Here is a 12,307-nt window from a genome sequence, read left to right as displayed (position 1 = left end):
TGCACACTCACCTTTGCATCATCCTCCCCACGCCAGCCACCCTGGAAATGGATATTCTTGAATCAGTGTAAAAAAAAAAAAAAAAAAGATCTCCACTATTTTTAATTCGATGAAGCTATTTCTGGCGTTATCATCGAGGCCTCCATGTCACGATACAGTCTGAACCTCAGGGCCAGGGCTAGTATCCCGCTAAGCCTCTTGGTGTACGGAGAGCAAATTAGGATTACTATTAGGATTACTAGCTTCCCCTGAATGACTGTCCCATTCCCTCTAATCTGAAATTGATCCTAGATTTGTAAACTTACACTTTGGCCCTAAATAGCAGGCCTGTAGCCCAGCTCCTCGTGTCCAGGTTAAGAGATGTTATGGTCTGACTTCTTCTTCTCTCATGGTCACTTCCTCCTTTCCTCATTGAACACCTTTTATTGGTTCTTAAAAGTGTTCATCAGGGCCTCACAGGTATTATTTTTATTATTCAGGTAATATTCTGAGCTGATCTCGTCCTCCAGTAAGGCCGAGTCCTCTGGTCCTCATCGCCGATGCCGAGAGTCCTCCTCACGTCGTAGATCCTTTACTTCAGTACAAATACCAAAAAATACTCCATTACAAGTAAAAGTCCAGCATTCACTTCCTACCTAATTACAGACATATTATCTGCAATGATGCACAAGTATTATTCATTTTTTCAGAGCTGCGAACAACTTATATATTTGGGATCTGCTGTTTTAATCTTTCACCGTGCTTTGTATTTTATAAGCTTATCATGTCAAGTCTTCATCTGAAACACAGGTAGCTGCCAAATTAATCTAGTGAAGTAAAAAGTAGAATACTCTGAAATGTGCAGTAGAAGTATGTGAAGTAGCTTAAACTGGTAATAGTCAAGTCAAGTCCAGGTAGGTCAAAATTACACTGTAAGTGCTTGAGTGAATCTTCTTGGCGGTTTTCCACCAGTGATCAGAGCCGGCTTGATCATTTCAGCCTCGCCTGGCTCTTTGATTGGCTGCTTTGAGGTCTCACCATCTTGCTCGGCCCGAGTTTTGCTGCTGACGGCCGTGTAGGAATGACGAGTAGAGGCGTCGCAGATGGAGGGGTGGTCTGTGAATACGGACCTCAGTATTGAGGCGGTGCAGAGAAACAAAACCCTGAAGTTCAAATCGTTCGTGGATAAAATCAAGTTCGTCTTCAGCTCGTCCGATCTTCCACCAAAACCTCCCTGCATCCAGTGTCCAGTGACCAGCTGCAGACCGCTGGTTTGAGGCGGATCTGGATGTCGTCGTCACAGCCTTTGAAGAAGTTTGGCACAGCTCTTACTGAACACTGTCTGACTTATTTTTCTGTCCTCTTTCTGCTTTCAGGGGCCGGTGAATCCGGGAAAAGCACGATAGTCAAACAGATGCGAATATTGCACGTTAATGGCTTCAACGCAGAGTAAGTGTTGGATTCCTTCACGCTTAAAGCAAGTCTGGGTCGTTAATCACACACACCTACAGCACATTCGGCTGGTTTTACCGCCTGAATGTGGGTGAAAAGCTAATGAGCAGGAATGGGCGATTCTGACAGGAGCAGATACGAAGACACTTGTTGGCTAAATATCTGGATAACGTGTTGATGTTTTGGGGAGGACCTTTGGTGCATTCACAAGACACAAATGATAGTAACGTGCTGATGGCATGCAGGGAGAGGGGAGCACTGGTCACTCACTGGGCTGGAACGGGAAGATTAGTTGGTTAGTTTGGAGTTATGTTGTCAACAGTGTGGAAATTTGTCCAAAAAGAAGACAGACATCAGGACACAGGCATCAGGACTCAGCATGACTTTTAAAAGACATCAAGACTGTTTAAAAAACAAAGAGCGGAAAAGTTGCTGCAAACTGTATCATTTCAGTGTTACGTAGCTTATAAACTGTCGTTTCAGACGAATTACTCTAGATGTAGAACGATTAGTCGATGATTCAATGGATAGAAAATTAATTGATTACTTTGCTTTTAATTGATCATTTCTCAGTCAATAATGTCCGATATTCTCTGGTTTCAGCTTCTCAAATGTGAGGATTTGGTCCTTTTTCAATGCTTATATTGTATTTATTCAGTTGATGTCACAGTAAATTAAATTACTTTGAATTTTGGACATTTTATGAACCTTTGAGCTTTTTTCCCCCCATTTTTTAAAACATTTTATGGACTGATAAGTCAAGGAACTAATCAGCAGATTAATTTGCTTATAATTGATTGAATAAAGTTTAGTTGCAGCAAACTAATCCGAGACAATATTTTACCCTCATCTTCGTAATAACGATGAACACATACAGGCAATACAAAGCATAATATGAAGTATTAAAAATCCCACAGTACCTGTAGCCTGAGAGTTCAAATGTATTTATTGTATAACATGTACACATTATATTTCCCTCTAAGATGTTTTCCGGTTTTTGGGATGCTTTTATTTTTCTTGTTCATACGACAATACGAAATGTGTGTTTTTGTGTCCTGGGACAGTTTTGATATAGATGAGGACTGTCCTCAGCCAGAAGGGAGAGAGAAGTGTCCCTCTCCCATTATTTAGTAGACGTTGATAAATAATCGTGCTGGTTATTAGAAGGAAAACCTTCAGAAATTCTAGATGTGAAGGATCTTAATCGGCTGAAACTGATCGCCTGGCAAGTGTACAAATATTTGTTTTTGCCGTTTCCATTGGCATGACGGGACAGACTGTGAAACTGTCCAATATGGCCTCATGACGGAAATGAAGTCAACTGTTTTGGGCAGATTTTTGCAATGTTTTGGAGTAAATACTCAGCGTTTGTGTGACAAAGGAAGAGCTCTTTATCTGTTTCAGGTTTTCATGGAAACATGGCCCCGGGTGCTTTCAGCCCGTCTTGTGAATTTCCTAAAACCCGATCCCAAATTGATGCAATGGAAACAAAAGTCACATTTTTCTATTCTTAATCATCTGTTTCCTAGAGAGGGGTTTTGGGGTAGGAGCATCATCATGTGCTTATTTTTGGGTCGTGTCGAACAGATGCTCCTCACAGCCGCAGACAGGGCAAGGTGCTGGGAGGGTGGGGACTGGACAAGGTGATGGGGAGGGCGAGGGGGGCAGTGCGGCCGAGGTGAGAGGAGACCGGTCTGGTCGTTCATCTCATTTCTTTTCTTCTTTTGTTGTGTGTCGTACTGCGGCCGCGTCAGGAGGCGAGGAAAGCTCTGGAAGCCGCTCTTACGAAGTTCAAACATCTCCGTCCTTTAAGGAAAAATCCAGATTGATGACATTTGTAGCTTTTTTTTTTTGTTTGGCAGTCTGAATTTTTTAAAGTGGGATCACGAGTTCCCCTGAGTTTGAGAACTTTTCACTGCTGAGTCAGCGCCGATAATCAGAGAAAAACGTCATCCCAGTCACCAGAGACCGGAGAGTCGAGGTACTCTGTGATCTCAGATCTCTGCTTGTTGTTATAAAAGTAAATGTTGTAAAATACATTTTCAGCTAACAGTTGATTTCATTATTGATAAATCTGCTGATAGTTTCTCCATCTTTTGGTCTGTAAAATGTCAGAAAATAGTGAAACGTCCATCAGTTTCCTGGAGCCTGAGGTGACATCTCGAGATGACCAGCAGTCCAAAACCCAAAGATACTCAGTTCACTATCATAACAAAATAAGAAAACCAGCAGAAATTCACATTTGAATTTCAAGCTGGGACGAGTGATTTTTTGACATTTTTGCTTAAAAATTTTATGCTCACTTGGTTTTCAGACTGTATTAGAGTTGTGATACAGTTTTCTATCCTGATATTCAGACTGAATTATGTTCCTGTCTGCCTTTTTTATGACAGCGTTTCAACATGAAAGCTGTCGCATCACTTATTAGGACCTGTTAATATTTTTCACATCAATGCAAGAAATGTAAAGATACCATACAAATATTCAGATATTAGGCTTTGCCAGCATCACCCAATGACAACAGACGATTATAAATGTTCTCTAACATAGAAAATTGTCCTCAGGACCTAAAAATAGCATTTGAGGGCTGAAACTGTTGTTGTTCTCCCCAGCATCCTCAGTCAGGGTTAAGGTTGGATTACAGCGGCGTGCAGTGACGGAGCTTTTTCACCAGAGTCACTCAAAAACAGAACATCGTCCACGCCGTTAACCTGATCCTCCTGCTCCACACGAGTGTCACAGGCTCGATTCAGTGGTCTTGACGGGACCCACCGTCGCTGTAATGCCGGCAAACTATGCCGCACAGCGCACTCAAACGTAACACACATGGGTATACTACGCTTAGCGCTGCTCTGATATACCGAGATATTTCGCCTTGGGTCATTCAGAAGAAATCACACCGTGCCTGTACCCGGTTGTGTAAGCGGCTCTGAGGTTGTTTCATTTGGGGAATTTCAGTATCAAATTTGACTTTCAATTGTCAGAGTTTTGAAAGACTTGAACACACCGTCAGCCCTGGTGTGTGAAAGAGCTGTGTGACGTTAGGCCTTTGCTGCTGCTATCAGCAAAGCCCACAGATTGCATAAACCGAGTGCCAGGCTGAAATCCTGTTTGTCTTTACAACAATAAACGGACAAAATATGGAGCCTATCATTGTGCTTGTGAATACTTTGGGTTCTACTTTGTGCTCATGGGAGGTTGCAGTTGAAATTGGACTTAAAAACACCTTGAAAATGGAGCGTCTGTGTTGCCCCCCCTCCTCCCCTGTTGTTTACTGTTTAATAAGTGTCATTGCAAAAAATGAAGACACATCCTGCTGTTCTCATTTGGTATCAGCAAGTATGCAAAATTCAAGAGTTGCACCTGGTCAGCGAAATGAAGGTATCTGTACGTCTGGAGCGGCCATGACACTGATGTCTGATATAATTTACCTCCAGGCTGACAAAGAGATCCTGCACAAGGTTTCTGTTACACAGCAGATTCCCACCAAAAGCCACAGGCGTTAAAACAGAAGAAACAAAACGTCTCTTTACCGTCAGGAAAATGTTTTTTTCCAGCTCCTGTCAGAGCCTCATTTTGGAAATCTGATGTTTTTATGATAATTCAAGCCAAGCAGTGGACTGTGTTTACTGTTGGTGACACTAAAATTAATAACATGAAGCCTCTTTTTGTTCTTCACAGGGAGAAAAAGCAGAAAATTCATGATATTAAAAACAACATTAAAGAAGCTATAGAGGTAAGATTTTGATCTTTTCGACCTTTTTGACTGTGAAGTGGGATTCTTGAGAAGTTTGAGCACTCGTCCTGCTATGTACCGAGCAGTGATGAGAGATCTGCTCATTGACTGGAAAAGGGCAAATGCATGGAGTGTTAGCAGCACGATGCAGTCTGTTCACCTCTGACAGGTTATTTTTGTGTGTGTTATAGTGTCAAAGTAACTCATTATCTATAAAATATCTGCTCATAATGTCAAAGTCACGATAAAAGACTTGAGCCAACCCTTTTTCCTCCAAATAGAAGCGTGGCACGTTGAAACGAAGCTCTTTGTCACGCAGAGCTTTAAAAAGGTGAAAAGGGGTTGAATCTTCCTGTTTTCTTCTTCTGCTCTCTCCATCCAGACGATTGTGGCTGCCATGGCGACACTCACACCGCCATGCCAGTTAGCCAGTCCTGCGAACCAATGCCGAATCGATTATGTCCTGAACCAAGTAAACCAGAAGGATTTTGAGTTTCCTTCGGTAAGTTGCACGTTAACCTGCCCGTCCTGTGTTGACTCTCTGACTTCTGCACACGTTTCTTCTTTCAACTGCAAGTCTGATTTTATGCTGATAAGCTTTTGGTCTGATGTCACCTGGAGGTCCGTTAAAGCGTTGTCTCCTCAAGGTGTTACACCTTTTGATTAGAGGCAGTTCATAATGATATGGTCCTGCAATTTTTATGCACAATTATTCAAAAACATCTAAAAAGGATGGTGAAATGGCAAAGTCAGAAGCTAATCTGTGTGGTGCAGAGGCCGTGTTGTTTACTCCAGTATTTTTTTCATTTAACATCAGTAAAGCTGAAACCAATAGTTGCTTAATTTATGTGGCAATTTTGATATTTAATTGATTTTTTTACCAATAGCAGCCAGAACATCTCCGGTTCCAGTTTCTTAAACCTTGCCCTTAGACCATAAGATTAATCGTGAAAATAAGCAATAATTCATAATGAAAAAAATCGTTCATTAGCTGCAGCCAGAAATGTCAATCAGCTTTTTAAAATCAAGACTTTAAACAAATCTTAAAGCAGTTGATGCAAGTTAATGCAAATCTCGCAGCTTAAATCTTTAGCTGTTTAGTTTTAAAGTGGCTCTCAAAGTGTTGCTTTAGCGGCTGTTACATGTGGAGGAGGCTTAGATCCAGCCTGCCGAGTCCCGCGGGTCTCTGAGGTGTGCTGGAGGTGAGCGAGGTACCTCACGTGGCAGCCTGCTGCGTTTGCGCAGTGATTCAGTAATTAGCAGGTGTGCTTCCGCTCGGGAGGCTGTCAATTCAATGAGCGTCTCACCTGAGAGAACCACGCCGCCCGTTAACACTGATTGTCTGTAATAACCCTAAATGTGTCCGGAGGGACCCGTCCTCCAGAAACACGGAGACTCGGAGGGATTCCCCTCTGAGCTGCAGGCTGCTCTCGGCGGCCTGGAAGGGAGCCACTGCAGGTCATGGTCTGGCGTGCAACTCACTACTCAAGGAAGTAGAGAACGGCCATAGAGGTCAGGGATTCACTTTCTTTGAGTTTGATATCAGATTTCTTACATAAACCAGTTAATCGAGAAAATAATCGCTATTAAAAATCATTAGTTGCAGTTCAGCATTGTTTTTTTTAGTGTATCAATGTGAGCTGATGCATTTGGTTGAGTGTTCAGTCACACTGATATTTTTAATCTCTTAAACCCACATGTCCATTGACAGACCTGTCTTTATAAACTCCAGCTCTGACAACAAGCACCTTAATCAAACTCCATCAATACATTTAAAATCCCAGTCAGGATCAAAGATACCTTGTTTGATTTACTGGAGAATCTTTAAATGTTTCACAAATTTCAGGAGTGATATGTAGCTTTGATCAATCGGTGGAACAAACGGAGGATAAACACAGTGTTGTCAAACTGGAAAATGATTAATCAATGTGAAATTAGAGAGTAATATTCTGGATTATATTCTTAATCTCGTTGAGTCGCGGTTTGATGTGGGAGAGGTTGCGCACAGAGGAAGGAGAGCACCAGGTCTTCCCTTTTTTTCCAGCACGTCAGTGTTTAAACTGGTTGTTTCCACAGTGTCGATTTGAGTTTCCAGCGCAGAGTGTGTGTATTTGTGTGTAAGCAGAAGGAAGTCTCCTGATATTGTCTCTGTTACTTCATGGCAAATTTATTATGCGGGCCTGTCTCAGGCTGACCCTCCCCTCGGGCTGGACGAGACTTCCACTGGTAGACCTGCAGGGTCCCCCGTCGGAGGGGAAGACCAGCACTGATCCGATGTTGAGTTTGGTGGTTTTCATGGGGGGTTTGGGGTGTTAGAACATTAACGTGGTGTGATTTTAGGGTTGTTAAAGTGCCGCTTTTATTTCAAAGAGTGATTTCAGCACAACGACAACTGGTTTCCTGAAAGCACGATGATGCAAAAAGTTTGGTTTGTCTCTGAACCCGCTGAAGTGAATGGACATTTCTTCAGGGAAGAGAATACAGCAGAAAGCTATCCGATAGGCTCAGCCTCTCCTCCAGCTCCTCCAAATCCTCCTCCTCAGCCCGCTCCCCCTCGCCTGGCCTTAGGCCCTACTGGAAACCAGTTGGACTGGTTGACTCTGCCCTGAGCAGAGGAGGAGGAGAGGGAGAGAAAATAAGCACAAGGCCTGGATTGAATCTCCACAGCCTTGTCTTGATTTCCTTTCAAGCTTTGTTTCTAATTAATAATCCTGGTAGTTATTATTCACATTGTCCTAAAATGGTGGTAATAAAATGAACTGCACCTTTTATGCAAGATAAATATTTTAATTCATTTAATCCAGCCTTTTAATTCCTCGTAGACCGATTACCGCCATGCCCACCTGTCCTGAGCGTCTTTCTGTAGTACAGTGCAACACCTGAACTGCTAGTCAAGTTGCTCTTATTTACTGTAAACAGCTCAAAATCACAAATTTGCCTCACAGGGCTTTACAATTCTTAAAACATACAACGCCATCTGTTCTTTAAAAGCCCAGATTTGGATCAGAAAAAAACTCTGCAAAGATTTGAAAGACTTGAACGTGGCTTTCCGTTGAATGTGGTGCACACGCAGGACATTAAATGCATTAAATTAAATGCATTTCTGAGGTCTCAAAGAGTTGAAAACAGCGAGATTTGCCGCCAAGAAATATTTAAGATTTGCGTCCCCACACATACAGTGTAAGTGACATCATACCTCAGGTATGTCACCTGCTGGATTCGTCAGAATGTGCAGTTGAATTCAGAGTAAACGATGAAACACGTCTGTTGAGCTCTGCCTGTCTTCACACAGGATCTCAAAGTAGGTCTGTGCTCAGGTCAAAGCCAGTCCTATTCTTAAACTCACAACCGCTGGAGGAGGCATCATGAAACAGCTCTTTCCTTTTCCTGTCAGAGTCTCTGTTTTACATGAAGCCACAAAGAAACTTTGTTGTAGGAGAACAGCAGCTTCTCAGATTAAAGAGGTTGTAGAGAGAGAGTGATCGATGAGCCTGAAAATGACCTCGATGACGTCTGATCGCGGTTACACCCTCGTGTCGGAGATGAGAGACGAAAGCCCTTCACGTATCGGCTCATGTGACTGGTTTCAGGCGGTTTTGTGAATCCCATTATTTTCATTTTACAAAGCATCTGTGAAATATGACTAGAAAACAGTCGTTTTCATTATCTGTTAATCTTATTAAGTTTTGATTAATCCATTAATTGTTTCATTTAGATGTCTTTAAAATCTGGCACAGAGAGCCCAAATATCAAAAGATATTCAATTCATTATGATATAAAACAAATTCTTACATTTGAGAGGCTGCAACCAGCAAACGTTTGGTCTTTCTGTCTGATAAATCACAGAAATCTTTATTTTTTTCAACTGTTGATCGATTAGTTGATTGATCAAGAAAGGAACACAAGACTCAATTTGTTGATTGATAGAAAATGAATCAGCAAGAATTTTGGTACATCTGCTGTTTTTTTTCCAATCGAATTTTAGTCTGAATGCTTTCAGGTTTTAGACTTTTATGTGGACAAAGAAAGTAATTTGAAGATGTCGCCTTTTTTTAGAAAAAAAAAAAAAAGATGAATCAATAATGAAAATAGTTGTCAGCTGCAGCCCGACCTCTAAGTATGAGTTCATCTCACAGACTTTTTCCCATTGACTGCTTGCTGCAGTCTGCTCTCTTTCAGGGTATTTTTCCTGTTTAATTTACGAGTCTGTAAATTTAGATGTAAACGTTTGTCGCTGGCTCTCTTTGAGGCCTCGACGTCTTAGCTCGAATCTGGCTGAACCTATGCGTGAGAAAGGAAACGACAGCAAAGGAAAATAAAAAGAACATAACAGAGAACAGCGTGTTTTGCTAATAGATAAACTCATTGATTAACTTGAATATTCATAACTTGTATACTCAGTTCTACTGCTGAGTTTTGCGGCCTGCAGCATCAAGACGAGCAGAAGTCTGGAAACCAAACTCTGTCACCCCCGTGTTTCACTGCCCAGTCACTCGCTGCAGACACAAGTGAAGGTGCTTCCGAGCGTCAGTGTCACCTTTGATTTGGTATTGTTGTACAAAAAAATCACCTCATCCTTCGCCATCGCGTCAGCTTCTCCAAACTTCTGTCAGTCATACAGTGATCGTTCCAAAACCTACTTACTCTCTGTTAAGTGAAGTATTTCTCAGGGTGTGCAGTATAACTCTGAGGCTCATAATGGCTTATTTGTGCTTGGCTGCATTGTATGTGACCAACTGAAGATCGTAGTGAGGAGATAAGCCCCTGTGTAGTGACAGCCAAGCCTTGTGTCAGTACAAAGCTCTCCATTTCTTCATGAACCCGGTGAACTCTTCTGTTTCCTGCCGCTGTCAGAGCCCGCTCATCTGCTGCTCCTCTCCAAGCCGGCCTTTAGCTGCAAACGAAGCGAGGGAGTATCGCTGCCTCCCTCCATCTGTCCTTAAACGCCGTCACCCACTGATACTCAGACCAGAAATGGGCTCATCCAAAGACACCGAACAGCCCCGGTGTTTTCCTGTGTCATGGTCCACAGATCGTTTGCTGTGTGCTGCGTCTATAAAATGTCAGAACGCGCTTTTCCTTTAGGTCTCTGTGTGATATCATACCTTTATTTCAGGGATCCTCACGAGACAAAACGAGAGCCTGACTTGCAGTTATTTCTAGTTGCGGTCTGTCATTGATCCAGATGCCTCTTTCTCTTTCCAGGAGTTTTATGACCATGCAAAGATCCTCTGGCAGGACGAGGGTGTGCGGGCCTGCTGGGAAAGGTCCAACGAATATCAACTCATCGACTGCGCACAGTAGTAAGTCTCCTTTTTTAAAAATCCCCTTGCCCTTTATTCACCTCTATACGTTCACTTGCAGTTGAACATGCATATTTCTAAGGGCTCTCGTGAGTGCAGGTGGACAAAAAGATCTTTTCTGTGATTCTTAAATTCACACATATATACTACGTTTTCTAAAAAGAGTCACAGACTTGGTGTGTAGTGAGTATTTAGAGCAGCAGGACGGTGATTTGGGATTAACTCAGAATAAACTGCAGTGTCCATTTCATTTGTTCATTGTTATGCAGGAACCCAGTGCAACAGTGTGGCTCATTGAGGTGTTTTTAGGACGTTTTTGGCTATTTTTGGCTGTTGGCTTGGCTCTAGACTGTCAGTCTAGCAATTTGGTCCAGACTGAAATATCTCAACACCTGTGAAATGGATTGCAGTGAAATTTCATCCAGTCCCCCTCAGGATGAAGTTTTCATCGCTCCTCTATCAGGTCAAAATTTCAAACCGTCCAATACTTTGATGTACTTTGGTTTAGCAGCTGGACTTTTTGTGTAGTGCTAAGCAGCAAATGTTAGCATGCTAACACACTAAACTAGTGTGAATGTGGTAAACATTGAACATCAGTATGTTAGCATTGTGATGTGTATGTTAGCGTGCTGATGTTAGCATTTAGCTGAAGCACATCTGTGCCCAAGAACAAGGTGGCTGTAGGCTCAGAAAGTCATGCTGGACAGAAATCAGGTCTTGACTCCAGATAGCAGGATCAGTTCATTGTTTGTGTTGGTTTTGGTCTTTTCATGGGATTTGTTTGCAATAGGAAATGTACAGATTTTCATCATCATTAAAGATTTTGTGGTGCTGGATTGCAGACTGTCCTGCTGTGTATTGAGCAGCTGCAAAGTTGCACTGTTTTGTGTTGGACTTTTTTATTAGGTTGCTGTCTAGTTAGCAGTATTGCCAAACAACTTAAAACACTGATCTGGTGCTTTTTGTGTGTGTGTGTGTGTGTGTGTGTGTGTGTGTGTGTGTGTGTGTGTGTGTGTGTGTGTGTGTGTGTGTGTGTGTGTGTGTGTGTGTGGTTAGTGACAGTGACTGAGATTGCGTCCTAGCCCTGCTGACTCTGTGTCATTGCTGGTGTTTTGCATATCGAAATTATTTGTCTCAAATGCTGAGACGGGTGTTTTTTGTGTTTTTTTTTTTTTTACCCCAACTTCCCTCGGCCTGACCCTCCCTCCTCTGATCCAAACTCTTTCTTTGCTGGTATTTTTTGTCTTATCCACCCTTTGATCAGGCCTGTCTCTGTTATAAGGCATGCAGTGGTCACATGAGTTCTTGCAGGGTGGGGGCGTGCACACCGTCTGTGTACATGCGTGTGTTTGTGTACAGTATGTGCAGGTCCACCAACATGCACATGTGAGGTAGTAAGATGTACTTGAAATCTCAAAAGTAAAGTACTTATTCTGCAGAGAAGTGGCCTATCTGACCTGACATGACATTATTACATGATTGGAGTTGTAATACTGATCCATCAATCTGGAAGTAACATCACGCTGCTGTAGCTGATAGAGGTTGAGCTAGTTTGAACTACTTTACACATAGTTAGGAAGTTAAGTCCGGTTATTCCCAACTAAGGGGTCGGCCCCCTCCAAAGAGTCACGAGACAAATCCCGGTGGTTGTGAGATAATTAATGAGGGCTGGAAAAAAGCATAAGCAAAATTTCCGCTATTTGTTTTAGAATTTTGACTTTTGTCTAGTATTTTTTGTCAAATATTGAAGAGTTCACCTCTTTTAGCCTTGGAAAACAATGTAAATGAAACCATCTGAAGAGTTAAGTGTGGAGTTGACTCTTTAGTGTACCTGTTA

The 12,307-nt window shown here is 42.3% G+C and overlaps 1 protein-coding gene across 1 annotated transcript in view; it reads left to right on the top strand.

Annotated features, from left to right (window-relative positions):
- The window catches only part of LOC139328836 (guanine nucleotide-binding protein G(s) subunit alpha-like), a 30,082-nt gene that overhangs the window by 2,253 nt on the left and 15,522 nt on the right, over positions 1 to 12,307 (top strand). Inside the window, exons 2-5 of the mRNA XM_070958865.1 lie at positions 1,356 to 1,428; positions 5,113 to 5,167; positions 5,550 to 5,669; positions 10,373 to 10,470. Of these exons, the coding sequence (XP_070814966.1) occupies positions 1,356 to 1,428; positions 5,113 to 5,167; positions 5,550 to 5,669; positions 10,373 to 10,470 (346 nt within the window). The remainder of the gene's footprint in view (positions 1 to 1,355; positions 1,429 to 5,112; positions 5,168 to 5,549; positions 5,670 to 10,372; positions 10,471 to 12,307) is intronic.

The sequence above is a fragment of the Chaetodon trifascialis genome, chromosome 3, assembly GCF_039877785.1.
Source record: "Chaetodon trifascialis isolate fChaTrf1 chromosome 3, fChaTrf1.hap1, whole genome shotgun sequence".
Classification (NCBI taxonomy): domain Eukaryota; kingdom Metazoa; phylum Chordata; class Actinopteri; order Chaetodontiformes; family Chaetodontidae; genus Chaetodon; species Chaetodon trifascialis.
This window is presented reverse-complemented; position numbering and strand designations above follow the sequence as displayed.